The sequence below is a fragment of the Mirounga angustirostris genome, unplaced genomic scaffold (genome assembly GCF_029215605.1).
Source record: "Mirounga angustirostris isolate CCGP_5_RB_7025 unplaced genomic scaffold, mMirAng1.0.hap1 SCAF_6, whole genome shotgun sequence".
NCBI classification, from domain to species: domain Eukaryota; kingdom Metazoa; phylum Chordata; class Mammalia; order Carnivora; family Phocidae; genus Mirounga; species Mirounga angustirostris.
The window spans coordinates 90,201,967-90,227,046 of NW_026991714.1; the positions used below are offsets into that span (position 1 = coordinate 90,201,967).

A 25,080-nucleotide genomic window follows, 5' to 3' on the forward strand; every position below is an offset into this window, starting at 1 on the left:
TTCAGTGGTGTTAAACGCATTCACATTATTGTGCAACCAATCTCCAGAACTCTTTTTGTCTTGCAAAATTGAAACTTTATGCCCATTCAAAAATAACTCGCCACTCTCTTCTCTTCCCAACCTCTGGTAACCACTGTGCTACTTTCTGTTTCTATGATTTTGACGACTCTAGAGACCTTGTGTAAGTGGAATCGCACAGCATCTGTCTTTTGGCCACTGGCTTATTTTACTTATACAATTGTCCTCAAGATTCATGGGTATTGTAGCATGTCAGAGTTTCCTTCCTTTTTAAGGCTGAATAATATTCTATTAAATGCATTTACCATGTGTTGTTTATCCATTCATCCATCAGTGAATGATAATGTTGAACTTTATCTGAGCCCTATGTTCCTAGAAAACAGTAGTCAAGAAATCCCCCTACACTTCTGTATTCCAAAATGGCTTTCTGCAAAGAACCACAGTTCATGTGACTTAGATAAGACCCATGGATGCCCCTCTGTTTACCTAAGACAAGACCAGACACAGACTCTCCAACTTCCCCTTCCTTGTCTCATAAAATGATTAGCTGAATTGTTTGCCCCCACCAACCAATCTGGATAAAATATTGGCTAATATGACTTGACCAAACTTTAGTCAAGCTTCTCCCCTTCCCACAGGCCCATGAACTCTGATCCCCAGATCAGAATGCAGAACAGCCTTTCCTGACCACACCAGTCTGCAGAAACTTGAGACTCTTGCAGATCTTCTGTTCAGAATGTGCAATAGTCCGATCCCCCTATTGCAATAGTCTCAAATAAAATTTCTCCATACCTTAGTCTAGATGTGTTTTTATTTGACTGGGGTTAGTGAGAAAGTACTGAGAGTTGTACCACTAGATGCAAACTTTGAGGACCATGGCCGTGGTTCCAGCCTTTATGCAGATGATAATTTCTCAATCCCATTTTATAGGTAAGCAGGTGGAGCTATAAGAAGGCCAAAGGACATGCTGAGAGTCACAGTACCGCGACAGAGTGGGAATCTGGTGCTATCGCTGATTTCTTAAAAAATCGTGGCCTTTCCAGCATGAACATGCCTAATCTTGGTCAATGTTTGTAGATGATGAAAACATTCTCCAGTATTCTAAGAAAAGGGAAATGGATCCAAGAGTGAAAAAAATGAACAGAACACCCAGAGTTTAAAGGAACCTCTTTCAGTCTGTGGAAATGAATGAAAACCATCCAAATGAGAACAAGCAACGGCTATTTATTCAGAAGCTGCCCTAGCAAGGGAATCACAATCACTTACATTGGGCGGAGACTCAAAGGCAGGCAGAAGACTGGGAAAGTTTTACAGTGGATAAAAAGAAGGCCTCAGGTGTGCCCTAACTGGAGGCTGCAGGTTGGAGGCATGGGGAAGCTGGATGTAGGCTAACTAGAGGTGGGGAATCCTATGTGACTGATTAGGGATGCATATTGGCTTTCTCCCATTGGTCCTAAATTAGAAGTGGATACAAACACTAGGCAAGCTGTCCCTTACGGAGTCCTGGCTGTCTGGGGCTGTTGGCCACAAGGGTTATGAGTTGGCTTCCTGGACTGGTTACTGTTGTAGCAGGTTGGCTTTCTGGGCTGATTGCAGCAGGTTGTAGGTCAGAGTCTTACTTTTATAGATAGTCTGATCCTTGTATATTCATTCTCTCAGGTCTCTTGGGGACCCTGCATTCCTAAGAGGCCTTCATGCCAGCCCTGCAAATGATCCCACACTCAGACCAGGGATGGTGGCAAGAGGCTTGCCCTTTGCAGAGGAGAGAAAGCATGTAGTGGCTAAGTTCGCTTCAACTACCTTCCCCCCACCCCCACATTGTCCTTTTTTTTTTTTTTTTTTTTTTCACTAAATGTGAAAATCAGGGCCTGAGCATCATCTCTGGTTTTCCAGGGCTCTCAGACAATTCACAGACTAAGACCCTCCTACTTGGCTTCTATGGCTTATGCGGTTCACAGAATCTCAGAAAATCCAAAGGACTTCAGCAGCCTCCTCACATGGCCCTTATAGTTAACAGACGGGGAGAGAGGTCCAGAGATTACAGTGTTTGGGTTCCAGTCTAATTCTGCTGAGATCTTCTTGAGGCAGTAGAGGGGACTGGATGTCCTCAAGGTGCTCAGCCAGTGAGTGAGATGAGTGAGTACACACACTACACATGTTCCCAGACCTCCCATGCGCTATCTCAGCTCTGAGCTCCTAAATGCTGCTCCTTCTTTCTAAAAAACCTATCCTTTTCCTAATTCCTCACTGTGAATTCCCTTTTGCCCCTCAGTTCCCCGTTGCAGTATTACCTCTAGGAATACTTTCCCACACCCTAGACTCCTCAGCACACACATACGTCCCTGCAGAGTGCCCTGTGCTCACCTTTCCTGGATAGTGCACACTGTTCTGCTCCAGGGCTTTTGGCCTCTTTTCCCCAAATAATCATAAGACCCTGAAGACCACCCCTCGACTTAGTTCCTGTTGTCTAATTCCTCATTCCTAACATCAAGCAGCCCCTATGACATGTGGAGGTGTGCAACACAGAGGGGGCACGCGGTGGAAAGACTTGACTGATGGAGGAGGCGTGCCAGGCCAAGTCCGAAAGGAGAGGTGGGAGTTTGCCCAGGAGTCAATGGGGGAAGCATTTGAGGCAGAGCTATGAAGAGGAGCAAAAGTTTGGGAGGATAGGGGGTGGATATGGGGAGGGTGAGAATGGCCTGCAGCTTGCATCGTTGGAGGAAAGGGACAAGGCGGAGGCAGTTAGACGTGGAACTGAGACTTGAGGGGTCAGGGGAGTGGGGGAGACAGGCTTCCAGCTGTGGAATGAATGAGTCATGGGGACGAAGGCCAGCATAGGGAATAGAGTCAGTGGTATTGTCTAGCGTCGTATGGTGACAGATGGTAGTCTCCCTCGTGGTGAGCACAGTGCAGCATATAGTGTTGTACGCCTGAGACTAATGCAACCTTGGGTCTCGACTATACGCAAGTTTTTACAAAAGGAGATTAAGCAGGGCTCTGTAAAAACCTTAATGTTCTGCTTCATCACATACTCGCAGTTTAACTCCAAGTAAGCAATTTAACCTCTCTATGCCTCACGTTCCCCCCTCATAAACTGAAGATCGTTAAGTCATCCCCATGTAAAGTTGCTGCAAGGATTAAGTGGGTTCACATGCACCGAACACTTAGAAGAGCCCAGAGTAAGAACTACGAACATGCTTCCCAGTTTATATTATGTTAGACACTTCATCCCTTAGGCAAGAGGAGGCTAACACTTCTATTCTCAGCAAGGGCGAGATAAGGTCAGCTTTGTCCAGAAAGACAAAAGGAGGAGGGGTTGGAGCATCAAGACCGGAGGTCAGAAAAGCATCTGGGAAATCATTTCTTTTCTTTTCTTTTTTTTTTTTTTTTAAAGATTTTATTTATTTGATAGAGAGAGACACAGTGAGAGAAGGAACACAAGCAGGGGGAGTGGGAGAGGGAGAAGCAGGCTTCCCATTGAGCAGGAGCCTGATGCGGGGTTTTGATCCCAGGACCCTGGGATCATGACCTGAGCCGAAGGCAGACGCTTAACGACTGAGCCACCCAGGCGCCCCTGGGAAATCATTTCTTAAAACAGCCTCATGGGCGCTGAGGGCAGACCTGACCTGGGGCGGGAGTGGAATGGGGAAACAGGGTTGAGTCGCATACAGCAGGTACATGGTTGGCAAGATTTAGTGCCTGGCTCGAATTGGGTGGAGAGAGACTGCAAGAAGTCCAGGACACCCCCCAGATTCCTGGTGTAGGCAGTTGGGTGAATAAGATATAGATATTCAAGGAGTTTGTGAGCCCTTCCTATATATCAGACCCAGGGCTGGACTTCGATGCAAAAGATGCTGAGGAATTGTTCCGGGGACACAGCGAGCCAGCCTGTGGCCAAAGGAGACTTGAAGCTCTGTCTTCCAGTTTATGCACTTTTCCAAAGCATTCCCATGCAATCCGAGACATGGGTCCTTCCCAGGGATAAGATTTCTGACCCGCCCATCACAGCTCTTCACTCTGGAGGAGAACCGAGGAACATTCGGCTGCGGGGAGCGGGGAGCTGTGGAATGGCTAGGGAGGTCCACACCAAAACAGTAATAGCGTCTGACCTCTAGCCACCTCTTTCTGGCAAATTTTTTTCCCATTCATTCAGATGCAAAAATGTTACATACACTTTGCCTCTGATTTCTATTTTTATTGTTGCAGACAGATCTCTACTGTTTATTCTCTAAATTTCAAAAAGAGTTGTAGTTTAAAACTGACATTGAGGTGAAGTAATGAAAAAAAATCCTATTGGAATTATGTATTCAAGCTGTCTTTCCAGTACTTTTCCCCAATTTCATCTCGAGAAGCTATTTGGGTTTTTGTTATTAAGGAGAACCTGGCTTGATAAGTGTGTCAGCGACATAAGAAAACAAAGCAAATCCTGGAACAGTAACATTCTAGAACCAACACGTCCCTTCTCACAAGCCCATGGCCCCTCCAAGGGCCCTCAGCTCAGCAGAAGGAAGTGTTCATCAAACTCCAGGCTAAGCATCCCTGGACAATGCCATGAGAGTCGGAGAGAGCCTGTGCGTGTTTTTACGTGGCGGAATCCACAGCGTCCTGTGTGAGTGCAGCTTTGTTGGAGGAAGGCACACTGGCTTCTTGCAGGAAGGTTCATCCAAAGTAAAGGTAACTGGCAACTTGCAACTGCCCGTCGTCAGTCCTTGATAATATTTGTCAGGAAGCTAACTTCCTGTCCTTAATCAGCCCAGTATTTTTTTAAAAAGCGATGAGAATGGCCTGGGCATGGCGGGGGGCAGTGGGGAGGAAGTGACAAAGAACAGTAATCAAAAGCTTTTGCCCATTGTCTCTGCCCCGTCCAGCTCCACCTGGCCCAGTTTCAATTTCTGGACACACTGGGGGAGAGTGACGTGACTGATAGAGCAGGCAAGTGGAGGAGAGTTCTGCTCAGTTTTCAGAAATGATACGTCACCACGTTTTGAAGGCGGAAACTTCATAAGAATCAAGCACCTAACTAATTCGTTAAGAAAGCACAGCACTCCAAAGGAGTTTATAAATGACTCAGAAAAATCCTGAAAGGAATCTTACATATTTCAAATGCATCATTCACATGATGCTACAGCCAACAGAAAATAAGTGGTTTGGGAAGAAAGCCATTGTTTTTTTTTTTTAATTGCACGGGCAAAAAAGAAAAACCTAGAGAGATGACAAGCTAGATGGACATCTATCATCAGACCTTAGGATCATGATAATCCTGGTGTGATAATGTCACGGAATAGAGGACTACATAATAACAGTTCTCATATCTTGAGGGCTTGCTTATCCTAAGTTCCAAGTCCCTGTTGTGAGAGCTTCAGATACAGGAACATACCTGTCCCACACACTGTATGCAGAAGTCTCAGGAAATGGATGCCTAGTGGTTTGCAATTCATCCCAGGATCTAAGTGTCCACTGATGCTCGCACTTACGCTTTCGAGATATAAATGAGTGGCTAAAACAAAAGCACGTTCTGATGCAAAAAAGAAAAGAAAAAAAGCTTAAAAAAAAAAAGGAGCCACACTTCATATCAACTGAATTGTTTATTCTGGTCTCCCTACTGCCAGATTTGATGAGATGGTAAATCCTGGAGAAGGAAAATTCTCAGAAACTGATTAACCTGGAGAGGTCAAGATGGATGAGTTGCTAGCGCCCTCTTTCAGGTAGGCTCAACTTCCCTTCAGAAATGTAAATGGGCTGAGCCAAGCTTATAGATAATTTCATGTATCATGCAAAAACAAACAAAAATGCAACTCAGGGTATGGGTTCATAGATATTTCAGGTCAACCTGGCTCAGGGTTTGAAATGTAGGTATTTCCCCCTTACCTTTGGAGAGATTCTCAATGCATAAAAAAGGCCAAAAACATGAGTAACCTGCACTTTGCCTAAATGGTAGTAAAATCTATTTAACAATTGAACATCTTGCTGCCAATTTAAGACACTTGTTTTCCTAAAGTACACAGAAAGTAAGTAACATAAAAAAGAACTTGGTTTTTAAATGCTTTGCAAATAAAGCCACTCCTCTTTTCCTCCAAGCTGCTGTATTTCCCATCTCAGTAATGCCAACTCTGGATAACTGAGCCAAACTGCTCTCTGAGGTTTTTTCTTTAGGACAAAGGAAGAGGACCAAGGACCTCTTCAGATGAGGGGATGGAACTTGAAGACAGGGTCCTCGGATTAGGAAAATGATTGGAATTCTGGGTACCAGTAGAATCTAATCCAACTTGTGCTGATTCATGTCTCAGCTGGCACTGCCCCAGACTCCAACCCAGTCAAATTAACAAATTCTACCTTGTGGAGAAGTTAGGAGGAGAGTAGAGAATATTAGAGGTTTCCTCCACCCCACATTTCTTTACATTTAGTTTTAGTAAACCATTCGGTTTCACAGCCAAGACTAAATAGGTGATGATCCCTTGGAGCTCAGAGTATCAGAAACGTGCTGCCCACATCCGTGTGGCCATTTAAAATTCTTTTAAATTACCGTTCTTAAGTACTGACCTAGGGCTAGTGAGACAAGCAAGTTAGAAGCTTCTGCAAAGCTCTGAAATTGTTAAACTGGGTATAAAGCCCACCTGAGAGCCAGACGCTCAGAGAATTCTGTGCGTCACCTTGATTTACACCCCCTCGTGCTACACAACCTGGGCTTATCCAATTAGTCATGAACACTCACCACAGAGAAAGGCCAGCAATTTTAAAAGCATCCAAAAGTTGAGCCTCCTATTTCCATAAAGAAATTGAAAAGCCAAAGTGAAATAAAGCCCAGTGATTTCCTCTCTTTCGTGTCATTCTTGAACTCAGGCATACTACTAGGGGTCTCTCTTGATACTTGACGAAGTGTCTGGATACTTGACTGATTCTTCAGAAGCCTCATTACTGATGGACCTTGGTCAGGACTCCCAGGCCTCTTACGGTCACCTTAAACCATGACAACAACACCACATCTCGACTAAAAAATTTGAACACCCTGGGATAGCTGCAAGCAGTGGCCTTTCCCAGGCCAAGGGGAAGCCCCCGCCAGGTGAGCCCTATTGTCCATGAAAATGTGTACATGGGAACAAAAAGGGAATAAAGGAGAGAACATTTCCTTGTGTTTCACTTTACCAGGATATCAATTCACTTGCTCAGCATCCACAATTCACAAAGCCACGAACTTGTTTTCGGTACAGAGCAACTTCTCGCCATCGTTCACATTTTGGGGGGTGGTGTATGAAATACTTTCACCTTCTTGCAAAATTTAGAATAGCCTATGTGGCATCTCTAGCACTGTCCTTCTCAAAACTCCCTTCTTCCTCTCCATCCTTAAAATCTCTTGATCCTCTCCCTCCCCTCTATTTTTGAAAAATTTATTGTGAAAATCTTAAACATACCTAAGTAGAGAACAATCTGTCACGTAATTTAGGCAGTCGCATACTGCCCATCTTGTTTTATCTATGCTCACACCCCCTTCCTCATCCTCCCCCCCATAAATTATTTTAAAGCAAACCCAAAACATCCTATCATTGCATTTGTAAATATTTTACTTATGAACTTCTAAAAGATGCAGATCTTTTAGAAATATTGTTTTTATTTACAGATAAGAAATAGGCTGGATGTATTATATACATCAGTAAGTAGTCAGAAAACATAACAAAGCAAGACTGGAGAGATTTAGAAACTCCCATAAAGTCATGAGTCAGGCAAGAGTTAGTTCACCTCAAACCCGTATCTTCTGTGGCTTCAAGCTCTGCTCTTTCCAGCTGTACTCTGTGACCTCTCTGGCAATCTGTCCCCTACCATGGGATGGCTCTGCTGAGTTAGACTTTGGACTCGGATTTAAGGGGAAAGCTCCGCCTGGCACATAATCTGCAGAAAGGTCTCCCGGTAAACCCAGAATCTTGCCCAGATGGGTTTCTCTTTCTGTGGCCTTCCCTGGCACCTTCATTCCAGCGTCCTGACATTTCTCAGGGATCTGGGGCCCAAGTTCTCAGGGAAATAGCCACTGACTAGGAGAAAAGAGAAGGGAAGGGAAGGGAAGGGAAGGGAAGGGAAGGGAAGGGAAGGGAAGGGAAGGGAAAGAAAGAAATAGCCATGACACCATTATCATAGCTGGAAAAGAAATTCACAGTACATCTTTCATACCAACTAACCAGGGAGAGTTCAATCCATTTCCCCTTTGACCCAAGCATCTTGGACTCTCAGATGCTGGACTGAGCCTGGAGGGAGACAGGCTGCCTTGCTTCCCAGGGCACAGCCTCCCCACACAGACACACAGATAGGTCAGGGAAGCCACCAAATGAAGTTCGCAGCTTTCCCTTCCCTCCAGTCTGAGCTCACCCCCACCCCCCAATACACACACATTTTTTGCTACTCTATCCCCAACAGCTTCCCAAGGATTTTGTGGCAGCTGCCAAGGGCCACGGCTCCGGATTTCCTTGTCTGTGAGGCGTGCCTCACAATGATCCGTCCACTTTGTCTCCACATTTCTTTTCCATCAAGAGATCCCACGTTCTGGAGCCCGATGATCTGGCCTTCCAGTTAATTGTCTGATTCGACCCAAGGCCATTAAACGTGTGTGCCAGTTTATAGTCCAACAAAGGGGGGTGAGCTACGGGGTAGCCTGTCTCATCTGGACTGGCTTCCAGCGAGTAGGGCGAACACGAGTTCCCCGCAGAGCCCCTCAGCGCCCGCCCCCCTCTCCGCGTGATGCGTCTGCTTCCGCGGAGGGAAGTCCTGGCCCGCCGTGCAGGCTGCAGACCCGGGTGTTGGGGAGGGCGGTAAAGGCAGAGTCGGGGGGGAGATCTGCGCCGCCTGAGATCCTGAGGGGAGCGCGCCGGGTCTAAGCGGCGGTCTCGCACCGGACACACAGGAGCCTCCCCACCAGAGCGAGAGCGGCCGCCTCACGGTCTTGAGACTCCTGGGGGGGGTCTCACCCATCCTTTGTCCTCTGCTGAGGCCAGACCCAAGCTTGCTCTCAGCCTGCAGCTGGGCTCGGGGCTTGAGGTCCCCCAATAAATGACCTCCCCCACTGTCACCACGTCCTCCTTTGCAACAGGACAGACACAGCAGCGGCCTTTGGATACAGGAGCCTCCTCTGACCTCCTGCCACCCCAGTGCACCCTGCTCCCAGCCAGAGGCGCCTAGAACAGGATCAAGACCCCCAAGAGCTTACTGTTACATTTTCAGGAATTCTGTCAGCTGGCTGTTAAACACAGACTACTAAAAATTAAATTATATAAATGTATAATTTAAAAGATCATAGTACAAACAGCTAATAAATACTGAAAACATCATAGGTCCTAATTAATTTACTACATTTTACTATTACTAAATAGCTTTTAAGGTTATTTACAACGAACCTGTCTCTCTGGTGAAAACACAATGGAAATGGTGCACGACAGCCTAGTCCCCCCAAGTTCAGGGACTTCACGTGGAGGCTCGCGATCCCATTGCTGGGGAGCATTTACACCACAAAAATTGACAGGCAAAAAGAAGGGCTTAGTCTCAAGAGAGCAGAATGTTAAACACTTACCAGCACACCCCTGTCCGACTAATCTCCGAGATTCTAGACCCCTGGGCACACCCTCAGCCCAGCTTGCTGAAGCAACGCTGTGTATTATTGAATTTAAAGAGCGCAAGGGACAAATTGGTACCACAGCGAAGAGAATCCAGGGACGCTTGAATCCTACCTCCAGTCTTGGCCAACCTTCCCTCTGAGGCTCACAAGACAGACTGACCACAGTCCCTTGGGTGTCGCTCTCCGGTGTCCGCATTCGTATTCTCGGCTGGACTGGCGCGGGGACCTTGGGGCGGAGGCCTCTCCCGCACGGGCTTCAGTGCTCACCTCCCACGGCCCTACTGCTCGCCCTTCTTTCTTCTGCGCACACACAGCTCGAGCCATCTCAGACTTCTGTCATTCCTCAGATACTCAACGCCAGGCGTTTACACACTCGGAAGCCGGCGGGCACCACGCTCGCAACCTGCATGCTGGGCTCTGAGGGGTTCGAGCTGCTGCTCAGCCCCGTGTGCTTGCGTGGCGGAGGGATCTGTGATCTTACTTGTCGAGAGAAAACAGGCATCTGGATCTTTGTAAAATAAGAATTTCCCTCGTTTTAAGGTAAAAAGTATTTCAAATCGTCATAAGTTGTAACTACGCGAGGTGGATATGCTAACCTCCCTTACTGTGGCAATCATTCTACAATATATCCACGTATCAAATCAGTACACTGTGCGTGTAAAACGTACACAGTGTCGTATGTTGATCGTTTCTCAATCAAGCTGGAGGAAAAGAAGGTAAATAAAACACATGGCATTTCTCAACTCCTGGGAAAAACCCTTTTTTTCCATGAGTACTTTTTTCCATGGCTAAACCAACTGATGGTGAGAGGTGTTGAGCTCCCAGGCCACCAGTGTGAGGCGTCGCAGCCTCTCAGCCCGCCTGATTTCAGCGCAAACACTCGTGCACCTTGCCAGCATCTCATTACACGTGAGAGGTCACTCTCAGCGGTCCTGGCCCGGGCTTTTGAGAGAGCCTCACACACAACCTAGAAAATGCAAATGTGGGTGTGGTTCCCCCCCCCCGCCCCCGGCACCTTTAGCCAACAGGTGAAAGGAGTTGGCGAATCCAAGTCCCGGCATTCCTGCGCTCTGGTGGGACAATTCTGAGGCACTTCTAAATGATTCCTCAGGGACACCCCATGGGGTCGGACTCCAGTTGCCCCTAAGGCTAACAGGCTCATCAACGCGCCCTTCAGTGGTCTCGACTTCCTCTGAGTTCTCATTCCACGCCCTGGAGTCACCCCCAAGCAAGCTTTCTGCACCCAAGTCCTTGTCTCGGTCTGCTTTCGGGGAACCGAAACCGTCTACGTGGACGGATGCTCTTACTCCAGGTTTTCGCACACGCTGTCTCCTCTGTCCTGAACACTCCTGAACAGCTCTTCAAGAATCTGTTAAAGATCAGTTCGTCCGTCAGTCTTCTCTGTCCCTCATCTCTTCGAATGCCGTGGGATCCCACTGCACTGTTGCTCTAAGCACAACACTCCCGTACTTGCAAACCCTCAAGAAGCTACAGTACAAAGAACCCTATACTCTCTGAAGTTTTAACAACACGTTCATTGAATCCTACTGACCCCATTCCCATTCCTATTTTACAGGTGAGGAAAACGAAGCTCAGGAAACCGGACGTAGGCGGACTTGAACTCGCGGGACATCTTCCAGTGCGCTAGCTCCCTTAAACCTGAGGCTTCGTGCCCAACATTACAGTGACTAATAGGAGTAGTCAGTTCCCCAGGCTGAGGATTTGCCAGCAGTGGCTCACGAGCACCCAGGCAAAGCAAACCCCAGGGGAGGGCAGGGAGGAAGGTAGGTCAACTAGGCTAAACTCGAATTTCAGGAGTGGCCTTTATTTTATTTTTTTCAATGTGATATATTTTAATAAAATGAAGGATAAAAATCATGTGATCATCTCAATAGATGTGGAAAAAGCATTTGACAAATTAACAACTTATGATAAAAACTTAATAAAATGGGTATAGAGGGAATGTATCTCAACATAATAAAAGCCATATATGACAAATCCACAGCTAATAACATAGTCAACAGTGAAAAGGTGACATTGTTTTTTCTAAGATCAAGAACAAAACAAGGATGCCACTCTCCCTACTATACTAATTCAGCATAGTATTAGAAGTGCTAGCCACAGCAATTAGGCAGGGAAAAGAAATAAAATTATACAAATTTGGAAGAAAGAACTGTCACTATTTGCAGATGACATGATATTGTATATAGAAAACCCTCGACTCCACTAACAAGCTCTAAGAACTAATAAATGAATTCACTAAAGTTGCAGGATACTTGCCTTTTAAAGGAATATTTAAAGAGCACAAACAGAAATCCACAGATGTAAGTAGCAAATTTTTTGTTGTTTTAAATTTCAGACATTAGATTTTTTTTTTGTCTCTAGAAGTTCAATCTGAGTCTATTTTATATTTTACATTTTTTCCATCATGCTCACACTTTCTTCTGCCTACTTGAACACACGGAGAATGTTTTTACATCCCTGTCTACTAATTCCGCCATCCATTTCAATTCTGAGTCTGGCTGTTCCTTTTTAAGGTGAAAAAAATTTGGGGGTGCCTGGTGGCTCAGTAGGTTGGGCATCTGCCTTCAGCTCGGGTCATGATCCTGGGGTCCTGGGATTGAGCCCTGCATTGGGCTCCCCGCTCAGCGGTGAGTCTTGTTCTCTCTCTCCCTTTGCCCACCCCGCTCTTGTGTGCTCTCTCTCAAATAGATAAATGGAGAAAATCTTAAAAAAAAAAAAAAGATGAAAAAATTACTAAGATCTCTTTTGGGGATAATTAGTAATCTTGAAATTTACACTAAATCATTCATAGGGTATCAGAAAATACAGTCTTCAGAGAAAGCTCTCAATATATTTAGTTCAACAGCATTCAATGTAATATGGAATTAGGGATGATATCAGAAAACTTTGAGGGACAGGAATTCAATCTCTCATGTCATAATAAAATTTAGACATGAAACATAATTTACCACTCACTGCTTCTTCCTCTGTTTCTAAAGAGAATGTTAAAAAGTTTGGGCTTGGATTAGATATCAGTGACTGAATACAACTGTATTTCCACGAGTTTTTAATTTAAATAGTGAAACATTAAAACAAAGACCCAGGGGCGCCTTGGAGGCTCAGTTGGTTAAAGAGTCTGCCTTTGGCTTGGGTCATTGATCTCTGGGTCCTGGGATCAAGCGCTACATCAGGCTCCTTGCTCAGCAGGGAGTCTGCTTCTCCCTCTCTCTCTCCCTCCACCCCTGCTTATGCACTCTCACTCTCAATCTCAAATAAATAAAACCTTAAAAAAAAAAAAGGCCCAGATTTATGTAGAGAGTTTTATTTATATAAACACAAAATTTCCATCAACAGTTTCAATTTCAGATGCACCTGGTGGACACACTGCCTCTAAAAGGTACTAAAAAAAAAAAAAAAAATACACACGTAGCTTAAACTCTACTTGTTGTTAAAGCACTTTGTTTAAATCTTGCTTTACAAATTACAATGGCTATCCCCACTGTACAGGTTAGAAAACTGAGGCTGGCAAATGAGGCCAAGACTTGAATTCAGAGGTCCTGGGCCATTTCTTGGGCAACATTTTCCACTAAAACCTAGTAGCTGCCAGGAGTAGAGAGGCCTTGCTCAAAAGCCAAATTAAAATCTTTCATTAACTCATAGTGAACATGGAATCTGGCTTAAGCCAGAGTGAGGTCAAAAGTCACTCAAGGTCCATTTAGTACTTTTATACAGAAAAGGGCCTAGATTCAAAGTCTGCCCCCGTAAGATTGTGTAACAACCAGGTTCTTGAAGACTATGCTCCAAAGACAGGATCCTGCTCTGTACCATGTTTTTCCCCAATCGAATGCCAGGGGCTTACTGAAATGCAGCTGACCAACGATACAGCCCTCAAACCTGTATAACACGTCACCCCAAATACCCATTCTGAGTTTCTTCCCAAATGAATGCATGAGACTAGTGTCTATCCTCCTGTGTGAAGGACTGCACTTGAGGTTTTCATCTCCCGGTTTCTCATTTTAGCGAGGCAGGTAACGTATCTTGCAGGGAAGGAACTGGACTTCCAGACAGGCTAAGTAACTGGCTCAGTTAAAGAGCTGGTACTCAAACCTGGAAGTTATTCTGGAGTCGTGCTTTCTACAAAAGAAAGAGGCAACCACAGAGATGGATTTAAGAGTAAGCTCACAAATATACTGGAGGTCATATCCAAAGCCTAAATATGTGTGTACACACACGTATGTTTATATGTAATGTGACAGTTTTGGGAATGAGTGTCACTTTTCATAATCTCCTAGATGTATGGTTTTAAATTGAAATACAACACAGACTTGGAACAGTGCACAAATCATAAGCATACAGCTCAATGAGTTTTCAAAAATTCAATACATCCAGGTAACCAAAGAAACAGAACAGTACTAGCCCCTTCCGTGTCCTGTCCTTAAGTTTACTTTCTAAGGCAGCCTTTAGGATTAGAATCAAAGTCAGATGTTCATCAGAAGCAAATAGGGAAACAATGTTCATTTTCCAACTCAAAGACCAGAAAGAAAGAGAGAGGTTTTAAGGCTCAAGAGGTGCATTTTAAAAAATTATCTTTATTTAGGTTTCTGATTCAGCACATGAATCAAAGACTAATCAACATAAAGTAAATAAGACATTAATTGGAAGTCTTACATCTCTCTAAACTCTGACCAAGAATGTCAAGATTGCCACTATTACCAGAACTCCAACCTAGTCAAGTTGTAAACAAGCTATCATGAACACACAGTGTGCACGGAGATGCAGAGGCAAAGACATGCTATGCTAGCACTTGGCTCTCCTCTCTTCCTTGTTGATGTCTTTCTGTTTGACAGACCATTTTTGCTTTCCATGCTGAGTTCCAAATAAAGTCCAAAGGCTCAGGGTCAACCTGATTAAAACCTCTTCCAGAGGAATGCATTCCTAAACTGTTGTGCCTGCAACTTTGTTTTTGCCAGGATGAAGTTCAGATCAAGATGTACACTACAATCTCGATGACGGTGCAGACTGAGTCAAGAACTGAAGTTGAGCAGTAACCCGAGTTAAGGCATGAATGCACACACACACACACACGTGCACACACACAGCACCCACACTATCGTGAACATAGGATTCCCTCCACCGCCTCACGAGAGGCAACCAGGGCTTGGCTGTTAACGACTGCTGAGCATTCTGGAAATGCTCCCCATAACAACATGCCAACAGCTGTGTGTGTATGTTAAAAAAAAAAAAAAATAGAAAAAAGAAAACAAGAAACCAGAAACGAAAACCTAAAAACCCCTTAATCTCTTACAATGGCTCTTGAGCATGGAACTCGTGTAGCAGCGTTAACAGCTGGCTCTTTAATAAATTTGGAAATAAAAGGTTGTTTTACTATGTATTTCTTTGGTAGTTACCACTACAAAGTTTTCAGTGTTGGTTACCTATAAGACAAGTACTAGACAGAAGATCAGGTTACATAGAAATGATTCTTCCGTACTGGTAAGATAAAAATATTGTGCTCTCGAAGCACAAGTTACTAGGCTTTTTCTTGCCTTATTGGGCATCCTCTATAAGCAAGGCTTCGTGCAGGAAAAGTTCATGTCTACCTAACAGAGGGAGATACATATTCTATTTTCCTACAGTTGAACAGTTAACAAAAATTCACATTATCAGTGATATCTGGTCCAATCAGTTAGAAGCCAATTACAAAGGGACAACGGCACTTGGTGCCAAAGCCACATTCTGGTCACACATTCATCCCATGGTTGGTCAGTATCGCAGGAGCTCAGAGTTTAAAACTCCTCTCAATTAACAGGGAGCAAGTTAAATTAAATTTTAAATATTTCCACCATCTGCCAAATTTCTGGAATTCTGTCCAGAATGCCAGCATGCTTGATGAGAGAAAGCAGTTCAGAGCCCAGAGAGGTGTCAGGTATTGGAGAAGTTAATTTGGTTTTGTATAAAAGGCATGGTAATCTGGCAACAGAGTACTTATCCTATTAGCAGCACAGTGGTAGCCAAGGGTCTCTATCCGCAAGACAGGGAAAGGAAGCTCCTAGAAGCTACTGGTGCGCCCGCCTGCCCGCGGGCCGGCTCCTGATTGGACAGAGGCCTTCAGGGAACCGCTCCAGGGTGCCCCTGGGCGCGTGGGCCGCAGAAATGGCAGGAACCATATTCAGCCCCTATGAGAAGCGGCCGCGGTAAGTCAACTTCCCATGGGTGAGGGGCCTCTTGCCTCCATGGGCTTGCGGTCTGAATTTGATGGGTCCCTGGTGGCTGAACCATCAGCAAGAATGGTCCTGGCAGGTGCACTACCTGCGAGTGACAGGTGCCACGCGGGGTCAGAAACCACCTGAGAAGGACCTGAAACAGCACAGATTCAAAAGAGTAGTGTTTGTTCTACCAATTCTGAATGTCCACAGGGAGAGGCAACTCGATCTACATCGAAAAAGTGGTGTTTGAAGGAGCTGTGTTTTATTTTGAAATGAAATGACAAGTCTAGGGAAACCAGCACTCCATTTCTGCAAAAGTCTGAAAGTCAGGAACCTGTTTCTAAAAGGCGTTTGTTAGGAGCAGTTTGCTCACGCCAAGTGCTTTTTCAATCACCATTGGGCAATGTTTCGACTTTTGTGCTTTCAGGAGGGAACCACTGACAGGAAGTGGAGGGAAGCTTGTTCCGTTATGGACTTTCTCGTTTGCGTGCAAGCCACTATCCAACAGCATTAAATTCTATCAGCTCATGAAAGAGTCTTGTAAACATAGACCATACTTCTCCTATGAGAAAAACCAAGAACTGTACCGTGAAGGCAAAATGGGTTTGCCTCCTCTCAGAATTCCTCGGAATGGCAATGTACCAGGAGGGGCGGCAGGCTGTTGGTGAGATCCCCAGGTTTGCTAGGACCCCGTCTGATCGAATTAAAAACCTAAAGCCTCAATAATTAAATGCCAAACTTCTTCCCCTTATTTGAGAACTGTACTATGATTATGTATATTACATACAGATTATAAATAAAATTTATATAGACCAATTGGGGAGTGAAGTTCAGGGGTGGAAGCAGGAAGAGGTGAAAAATCCTATTGTTGCTTTTACTCTCCAGTTCTTAAAATGCTAGTCAAACACTATTTTCCAACAAGACTTGTTTCATTCTATAATTCTTAAATATGCATTCAAAGGCAAAAATGGAAGTTTCTATACTGTACACTATTAAATATCTACAATGTCACGGTTCCTTATTTTTAGGAGTGTGTTCAATAAAGCGCTAGCTATTAGAGATGGGTGTCACAAAACATGGACTCTTAAAAATTACTGATAAATTAATTTTCAGTTCTCTGATTATATCCAACAGATACACATTCTCATCATAAAATATACATTCTCTAGTAAGTTATTTTCGTCCACAGCATATATAAATATGCAAACACAGGTGGTAAAAATCACTTTACTACCAAAGTACAAAACAGTAACTGCTGAAAAGCAAAAATAAAGATGTTGCAAGTATTAAGAAAAGAGTGACTCACAGTGTTCCACTTCCAAGTGAAACCAAACGATTTATTTGTGCTAAATGAGTGGAAATAACGTATTCAGAGTATACCTGTTTGTACACCGCGCTTGCTTATACCGGGTGACACAAGCGCTCATCCAGCTAATGTGCTACTTTCTTCTCACCTCTTGTCTCTTCTGCCAAGCAATAAACTATTCTGTGGCTGTTATGCCAAGAGATTCCTATAATGTTCATTTCAAATAGTACTTTCTAATAGTATTTTGCACCTTTAAAATATTTGTTCAAACTCTATTTTAGGGGAACACGAAGAATGGAAAGGGGAAAATAGCTGTTTCTGTTACAATCACGTTGCCTTCTGCAGCAGAAATCAAAGAGTGTGTCTAATCAGCCATCAAAACCACCGGTGGGCAGGACAACATTTATCGACTCGTGTTAGAGGGGCCAGTCTGGGTAGGTTAACACTAAAGATAAGGAAAGAATCACACCTTAATATACAATAATTATCCATCCCACGTGTATGTGGAAAAGGTACAGCCATGTGATCCATTACTTTAGCCTATCTGTTTCACAAGAGACATGGATGTTGACATATACTGAAAATAACCTATAAAAAGTGTATCTGTAGAAAGCTCTATCAAAGAGTATATATTGTCTTGGGCACTGATATCTAACTTTCCATTCTACACCGAAAGCTAGATTTTCAAAGGTCTGAATTGTAGTGCTGAATTACTGGTATGTTTGGTAAACACCATTATAATGGGGGGCGGGGGGAGGGGAGTAACAGCTCAGTAATTTTCTGCAAATTCATGAAAAAAAAAATGTAAAAAAGATATCCCTTTTTATTTTACAAACCTAAAAGCCAGGAAAATGAAGCTCTGGGGCCAAGCAAAAATTGCACACTGCTGCTGAATTACCAAATATCGAATAGCAAATGTTCCAGCCAGGGAATGGACGTACATGTAGATTCAAGTAAAACACTGATGGAAAAAGTCATCTGTTTAGTGTTGTAGACCCACAACACTGGCTGCGTTTCTGACAAACACTTACAACACAATTAATAGTGAAGCCTAGATAACCTCAGTGCAAATAAGTCAGATCCAAAAATGCCAGGGAAGGAAGCCTTTGGCGTTGAGTAGACGGCTCCACTGTACGAGTCCCAACAGGAGATGCAGACTAAGCACATGCATTAAGGCTGGGAGGAGGGGTGCACCGGATGTTGCGAAGGGGTGGGCTGCGAGGTGGCTGCCGAGGGGGCCGCAGGCTGCATGGGCGGCGGAGGTGGAGGCGGAGGGGGCTGGACCGGGGTCTGTGTGTTGGGAGATGGAGGTGGCGTGGGCCGTTTGAATTTGTCAGGACTGTTGCTTCTCCGCGGTGAAGGCCTCTGTAGAGAGGACAGAACAGCAGGTCAGTCTGGGTCCAGACGGCTCATTTCTAACAGCCTGACAAGTGGGGGCTAGCGAAAAGGGGGAGCGACAGAGACAAGAAACTAGCGAGTTCCTTGTCTAGCCCTACTGGTTTCTGAACTACTAATGAAAACTTAAGGTGGAGTTTGCACCTACACCCAAGAGAAAGCTGTGCAAAATTACTATGAAACTTGCACTGACCAAACTACTGGAGTTGGGCCCCTCGATGGGACAGTCCTAGAATTAAGACAGCTGCCTCATCCTCCACTCTAATCTTTTCTGTCCACTGTCTGTCCCCAAGTTCCTTCCGTCACTCAAGTAAGTTGTCAACATCCTGAAAGCTGCAGCTCAATCAAATGTTTCTTTTTACATAAAGCCCATCAAACCAATAAAAACGGCTTCAGGACTACCTCCTGCTTTTGTAGAGTAAGAGTCTTCTTTTAAAGATTCCCTTATCGGAAATACCCTCACTTCTCTCCTATTCTCAAACCCCCATTAGTTACATTTCTAATCGCTCTATTAGTCAACTTAACAACCAGCTCTAAAGAAAAAACTCCCCTGAGTGAAGTTTGAACCAAACACACTTAAGGCTCCTTCTAATTCCAGGAGAAAAAATTCTGAGTGAAAGCAGAAATAAGGTTAATTTCAAGAAGAATACTGAGGATCAGTGAACTGTGAAGATGCAGACAATAAATATTTTAGACACTGTGGCAACCAGCAATGATTCGTTATGGCAAAGAGCTGGCCAGAGTTTAATTAAGGCATTGGCCAGAGTTCAAATTACATTTCACAAAGTGTAATTTTTCACAGAAAGTGAAGCTGAAGTTTTGTCTCCCGGGAAGGATTTTAGTTTCCACACCAGAATTTGGTATCAAACTGCGGGGAAGTCTCTATAGTTTGAAGGTGAACTGGTGGTGGGAGGGAGAAGAAAGGTCAAGGTCTAAGGGCATCAGCCCCGGTTCTCCTAAGAAGCAGCGGCTGCTACCACCAAGAGAGTCAAGTGTGGCTTCCTCCCCTCTGAATACTTACTGTGATGCCATGGGATGCTCCCATATGCTGCACATGAAGACCCGGGGAATTGTAATAAGACATTCCGGCTCTAGTCAGTGAAGTTGGTGGCGTGAAACCAACTGTGTGACTTGCATATGATAGACCTGAAATATAACAATAGCAAGCATTATTTCAAACTCCATTCTCTGGTGTCTTCAACCATCTAGAAGACTTTAAAATGCAAAAGTTCTCAGTCACCAACAAAAATGAACACAGGTAAGAGTAGTGGGCTCACCAAATGGCCTCCTGAGTAAAAGGGGATTATATCAAGTCCTAGAATAGAACAAAGAGCCCAGAAATAGGTTCACACATAAACGGTCAACTAATCTTCAACAAAGGTGCCAAGTATACATAATGGGGAAAGGGTAGCCTCTTCAACAAATGGTACTGAGAAAACCAGATATCCACATGCAAAAGAATGAAACTGGACCCCTATCTTATACCATACACAAAAATCAACTCAAAATGGATTAAAGACTCAAACATAAGACATACAACTATAAGCTCTTAGAATTAAACACAGACGAAAAACTTCATATTGGTCTTAGCAATGATTTCTCAGATGTGACACCAAAAGCGCAGCCACAAAAGCAGAAAACAGACAAGGGGGACTATATCAAACTCAAAAGCTTAAATAGCAAGGGAAATAATCAACAGAAGGGTAATCCATGGAATATGAGAAAATATTGACAAATATGTCAGATAAGGGATTAATATTCAAAATATATAAGGAACTCCTACAGTTCAATAACAAATAAATAATCCAATTAAAAAATGGGCAAAGGACTTGAATAGACATCTCTCCAAAACATACAAATAGTCAACAGGCATATGAAAAGATGCTCAACAGCCTGGAACATTATCCACAATAGCCAAGATGTATAAACCACCTAAATCAAACTCAACACCCAAAAAAACCCAAAAAATCCAGTCAAGAAATGGGCAGAAGACACAAACAGACATTTTTCCAAAGAAGATATACAAATGGCCAACAGACACATGAAAAAAACCTCATCATCACTCGGCATCAGGGAAATCCAAATCAAAACCTCAATGAGATACCACCTCACACCAGTCAGAATGGCTAAAACTGACAACTCAGGAAATGACAAATGTTGGTGAGGATATGGAGAAAGGGGAACCCTCCTACACTGTTGGTGGGAATGCAAGCTGGTGCAGCCACTCTGGAAAACAGTACGGAGGTTCCTCAAAAAGTTAAAAATAGAACTACCTTACGACCCAGCAATTGCATTACTAGGTATTTATCCAACAGATACAAATACGGTGATTTGAAGGGGCACCTGCACCCCTATGTTTATAGCAGCCATGTCCACAATAGCCAAACTGTGGAAAGAGCCCAGATGTCCACTGACAGATGAATAAACAAGATGTGGTATACACACACACAATGGAATATTACTAAGCCATCAAAAAGAATGAAATCTTGCCTTTTGCAACGACATGGATGGAACTTGAGGGTATTATGCTAAGCGAAATAAACCAGTCAGCGAAAGACAAATACCATATGATTTCACTCATATGTGGAATTTAAGAAACAAAACAGATGAACATAGGGGAAGGGAAGGAAAAAGAAGATGAAAACAGAGAGGGAGACAAACCATAAGAGACTCTTAACTATAGGAAACAAACAGGGTTGCTGGAGGGGAGGGGAGGGGGGGATGGGGTAATAGGCATTAAGGAGTGCACTTGAAGTAATAAGTACAGTTCTTTAAGCTGTTAAGGATACTTTTGGCTTCCATGGCTGAGACATGCAGCCACCAAGCCCACCTTTATGTGTCTTATCCCAGAATTTGTGCCCTCAACATCTAAAGTCAAGAGTTTATTTCATTTCTTGATTTGACTATCAAACAGTGCTTTCTATTTGGCATGTTTCCATTCCAATTGTGGATGTGGGGTTCACATTTACAAGATGGAGGTCTGGAGTAAAGTCTAAGTCTTTGGAAACTAAGTGGCCATGTTTGTTTTGACCACAAGGACTTCAGCTGGAGGAGGGAAGAAGAAGTTTTATTAAAACAGCTCTGAGGAATACAACCCTAATTCTGTTTCTTATGAAAGTGATGAAATTTAAGAGAAAGGCTATGAAAATGGATCCTTATCCCAAGACAGAGAAGCTCATAATAATAATAAAGATGCAGCCTATTTTGTAGCATTATAAGGTTAATTACTGGTATGTTAGACACTACTCAACAATCTTCAAAGCCTTCCTATTGTCTACCTAAACTAAGGAAAAAAAAAATCTCTTCTCTGGATATTATAAAGGCCTCTGCACTTGGCTCCAAACTATCTCTTAATATTGTAGGTCAGTGGTTCCCAACACAGAGTATCAAAGCCCTCGCTCAGGCCCAAATCAGATGAAAACAGAATCTATGGGAACAGGGCCTCAGGGCAGCCCGTGGTTAAGAACCACAGTGACCTTATCACTCTTGATTCTGACCTCTACTTCAGTTCACATCAAGCCCTTTGCCTGGGGTAGCTTCTCTGTACTTTCTCCCCTGTCAGTCAGGACCTCAATGAGCCTCTGAAGAGGCAAACAGCCTAGATCCTACAGCCAACGGCCATATTAGCTCTAGTTCTGCCACTTGGCACTGAGTGACAGTGGACTTCAGATCCATCGACCGTAAAATGAGATTACTGTAGTGGCCTCACAAGGTTGCTGTGGGGATGAAGTGAGTAAATATCACAGTGCTCAGTGTGCCTGGCCAACGATAGCCTCATTAAGCTTCAGCTCATGACGCTCCTTTAAGGCCCATCTCAAAAGTGCTCAAAGCTGGGTAGCTCTCTCTTCTTGGAATCTCTTCTTAAATTATTTAGATTTTTTTCAATTTTAACTTTTTATTTTGAAACCGTTTACCACTCGCATGAAATTGCACACACACTACAGGGTTCCCGTGGGCCCTGCAGCCAGCCTCCACCAACGAGCTGTTCTAGACGCACAGCACAGTATCAACCCCAGGAGACTGACACAGGTCCCCTCCTAGTGACGAAGGCACAGACTGGAGTTGGACTCCATCAGAGTTTACTGTACTCTTCCTGTGGGCACGTGTGTACACAGCTCAAAGTAATTTGATCACATGTGCAGATTAGAGTAACTGTCATCACAATCAGCTGCAAAACTGCTCCATCACCACAAAGAAACCCCCTCGTGTCAGTCCTTTCACTTGGCACACCTTCCCTCTCATCCTACGCCCCAGCAATGACTGATCTGTTCCCTGTCACTGTAATGTTGTCACTTTGAGAATGTTCCAGAAATGAAGTTGTACAGTATATAACCCTCCACAGAGTGGATGTCCTGCAATTCAGCTATTTCACCTTCTGCATAAAATTCATTATGCGTGGCCTTGTAAAGTTTCTTGTAAAGAGTTTCTTGTTTCTTGTATGTCCACCCCCGCAACCCTTCCCCAGGCCCTATTGTTGATGATAAGCTCTTGGAGGCCAGACCATACCTTAGTACTTTTTGTTTCCCTTAAGTTCTAATCATCATGTGTCTGACCCTCTGGCCCACGAAATCAATACAGGATAAGAATCCAAAAATACCTAGGTTGAAAATGCCAAACCCCAAACACCAATCTACTAATAAATCAAATACTATGGCTTTTTGAAGCTATTGCTACAATAGATTTCTCTTGCTTTCATATAGAAATGCATTAACTAAAGTGAAAATGGTTAAGACTTTATTTCACTGTCCACACGCTCAAGGCTGCAACTTTAAAAGATGATTAATTAAAAGCAATTCATGACAAAAACCACTAAGCAAAATGAAGCAAGTACAGAAGTGTATAATCTGTGTGAAACCAACTATCTAAAGGAACATTGCAGGAGAAAGGGGTAGGGAGAGGAGACACCTAAAAACACCACCTTTGGATAGGATTCTGGATGACTTTATTTCTGCTTATACCCGTCTAATTGTCCCCAAATTTTCTTTAGTATCTTTTTGCTAATGAAAAAAAAAAAATTGTAGAGCCAAACTAAAGGCACAAAGCTTTTCTTCCTTTTAAGATATTTTAGATTATAATTTTAAGATATTTTAGTTCTAGAAGTTACACATAAGACCACGGTCTTTGCAAAAATTCAAATATAGACACAATTTCCTCTTTAAATCTCCCTAATCTGGCTCCGTCCCCATCACTCCATCAGCGCTGCTCTTGCAAGGTCAGCAGTGTTTCCGTGCCGCTGGTTGCGACAACCATTCTCCACTCCTCATTGTACTTGACCTTGGAGAGCCTCTGACAAAGCCGACCACTCTCCTCTTGGTGAAAGGCTTGGTCTTAACTTCAGTGAGATCATATTCCAATTTTCTTTCCACTCCCCTGGTAGCCACTTCCCAATCTCCTTCGCCAGGTTTTCCTCCTGTACTTGACCTCCAAATAACACAGTTGCTTCAAGATCAGACAGGAGGGCTTTTCTCTGCTCCCTTTATCTACTAGGACTAGGTGACATCTCACCTATTTCTCTGGCTTTCTTTAAAAATAAACTTTTAATTCTAGAATAGTGTTAGGTTTACAGAAAAGCGGCAAGAGTAATACAGACAGTTCCTGTATGGTCCATGCTCAGACTCCCCTATTATTAACACCTTATGCTAGTATAATACATTCGTCACAACTAGTAAACCAAGGGGCACCTGGGTGGCTCAGTCAGTTAAGCGTCTGCCTTCGGCTCAGGTCATGATCCCAGGGTCCTGGGATCAAGTCCCGCATCAGGCTCCCTGCTCGGTGGGGAGTCTGCTTCTCCCTCTGCCTGTCGCTCCCCCTGCTTATGCTCTCTCTCTTTATCAAATAAATAAAGTCTTAAAAAAAAAACAACTAATAAACCGATACTGATACATTATTATTAACTCAGATCCACACTTCTCTGGATATCCTGAAGTTTTACCTAATGTCCCTTTTTTGTTCCAGGATCCCATTTGGATGCCACTTAATATTTGTCAGGTCTCCTTAGGCACCTCTCAGCTGAGGCAGTTCCTCAATTCTCCTTGTTTTTGATGAGCTTGTCACATTTGCAGTATATCAATCAGGTATTCTGCAGACAGACTATCCCTGAGCTGGGATCTGTCTGACGTTTTCCACATGGTTAGACTGGGTTACGGGTTTTTTGGAAGAAGTCCAAAGAGGTAAAGTGCCATTTTCATCACATCAAGGGCATGTGCTATGGACAATGGCCCCCCACTGTCGACGTGGACCCTGAGGCCATGTTTGTCAACTCTCCCCACTGTAAAGCTACTCTTTTTTTCCCTTCACCACACTTACTCTTTGGAGGGAAGACCCTATGTCCTACCACATTTAAAGAGTGAAGAGTTATTTCTACTTCCTTGAGAGCAGAGTATCCACGTAAATTATGTGGAATTCTTTCGAAGGACAGATTTGTCTCTTCTACCTTGTTTATTTAGTCGGTCATTTATTTATATTAGTATGAACTCATGGATATTTATTTTATGTTTGGGTTATAATCTAACACGTCATTATTTCTTTTGTGGCTCAGATTATTCCAGCTTTGGCCT

General features: G+C 43.8%; 1 protein-coding gene across 1 annotated transcript in view; it reads right to left on the reverse strand.

The window, feature by feature from the left end:
• Positions 1–13,929: 13,929 nt before the first annotated feature.
• CCDC6 (coiled-coil domain containing 6) overlaps positions 13,930–25,080 on the reverse strand; it is a 106,128-nt gene continuing 94,977 nt past the window's right edge. The window contains exons 8-9 of the mRNA XM_045877890.3: positions 19,545–19,669; positions 13,930–18,493 (exon numbers count right to left, since the gene is read on the reverse strand). Coding sequence (XP_045733846.1) covers positions 18,299–18,493; positions 19,545–19,669 — 320 coding nt within the window. The 3' untranslated portion in view covers positions 13,930–18,298. The remainder of the gene's footprint in view (positions 18,494–19,544; positions 19,670–25,080) is intronic.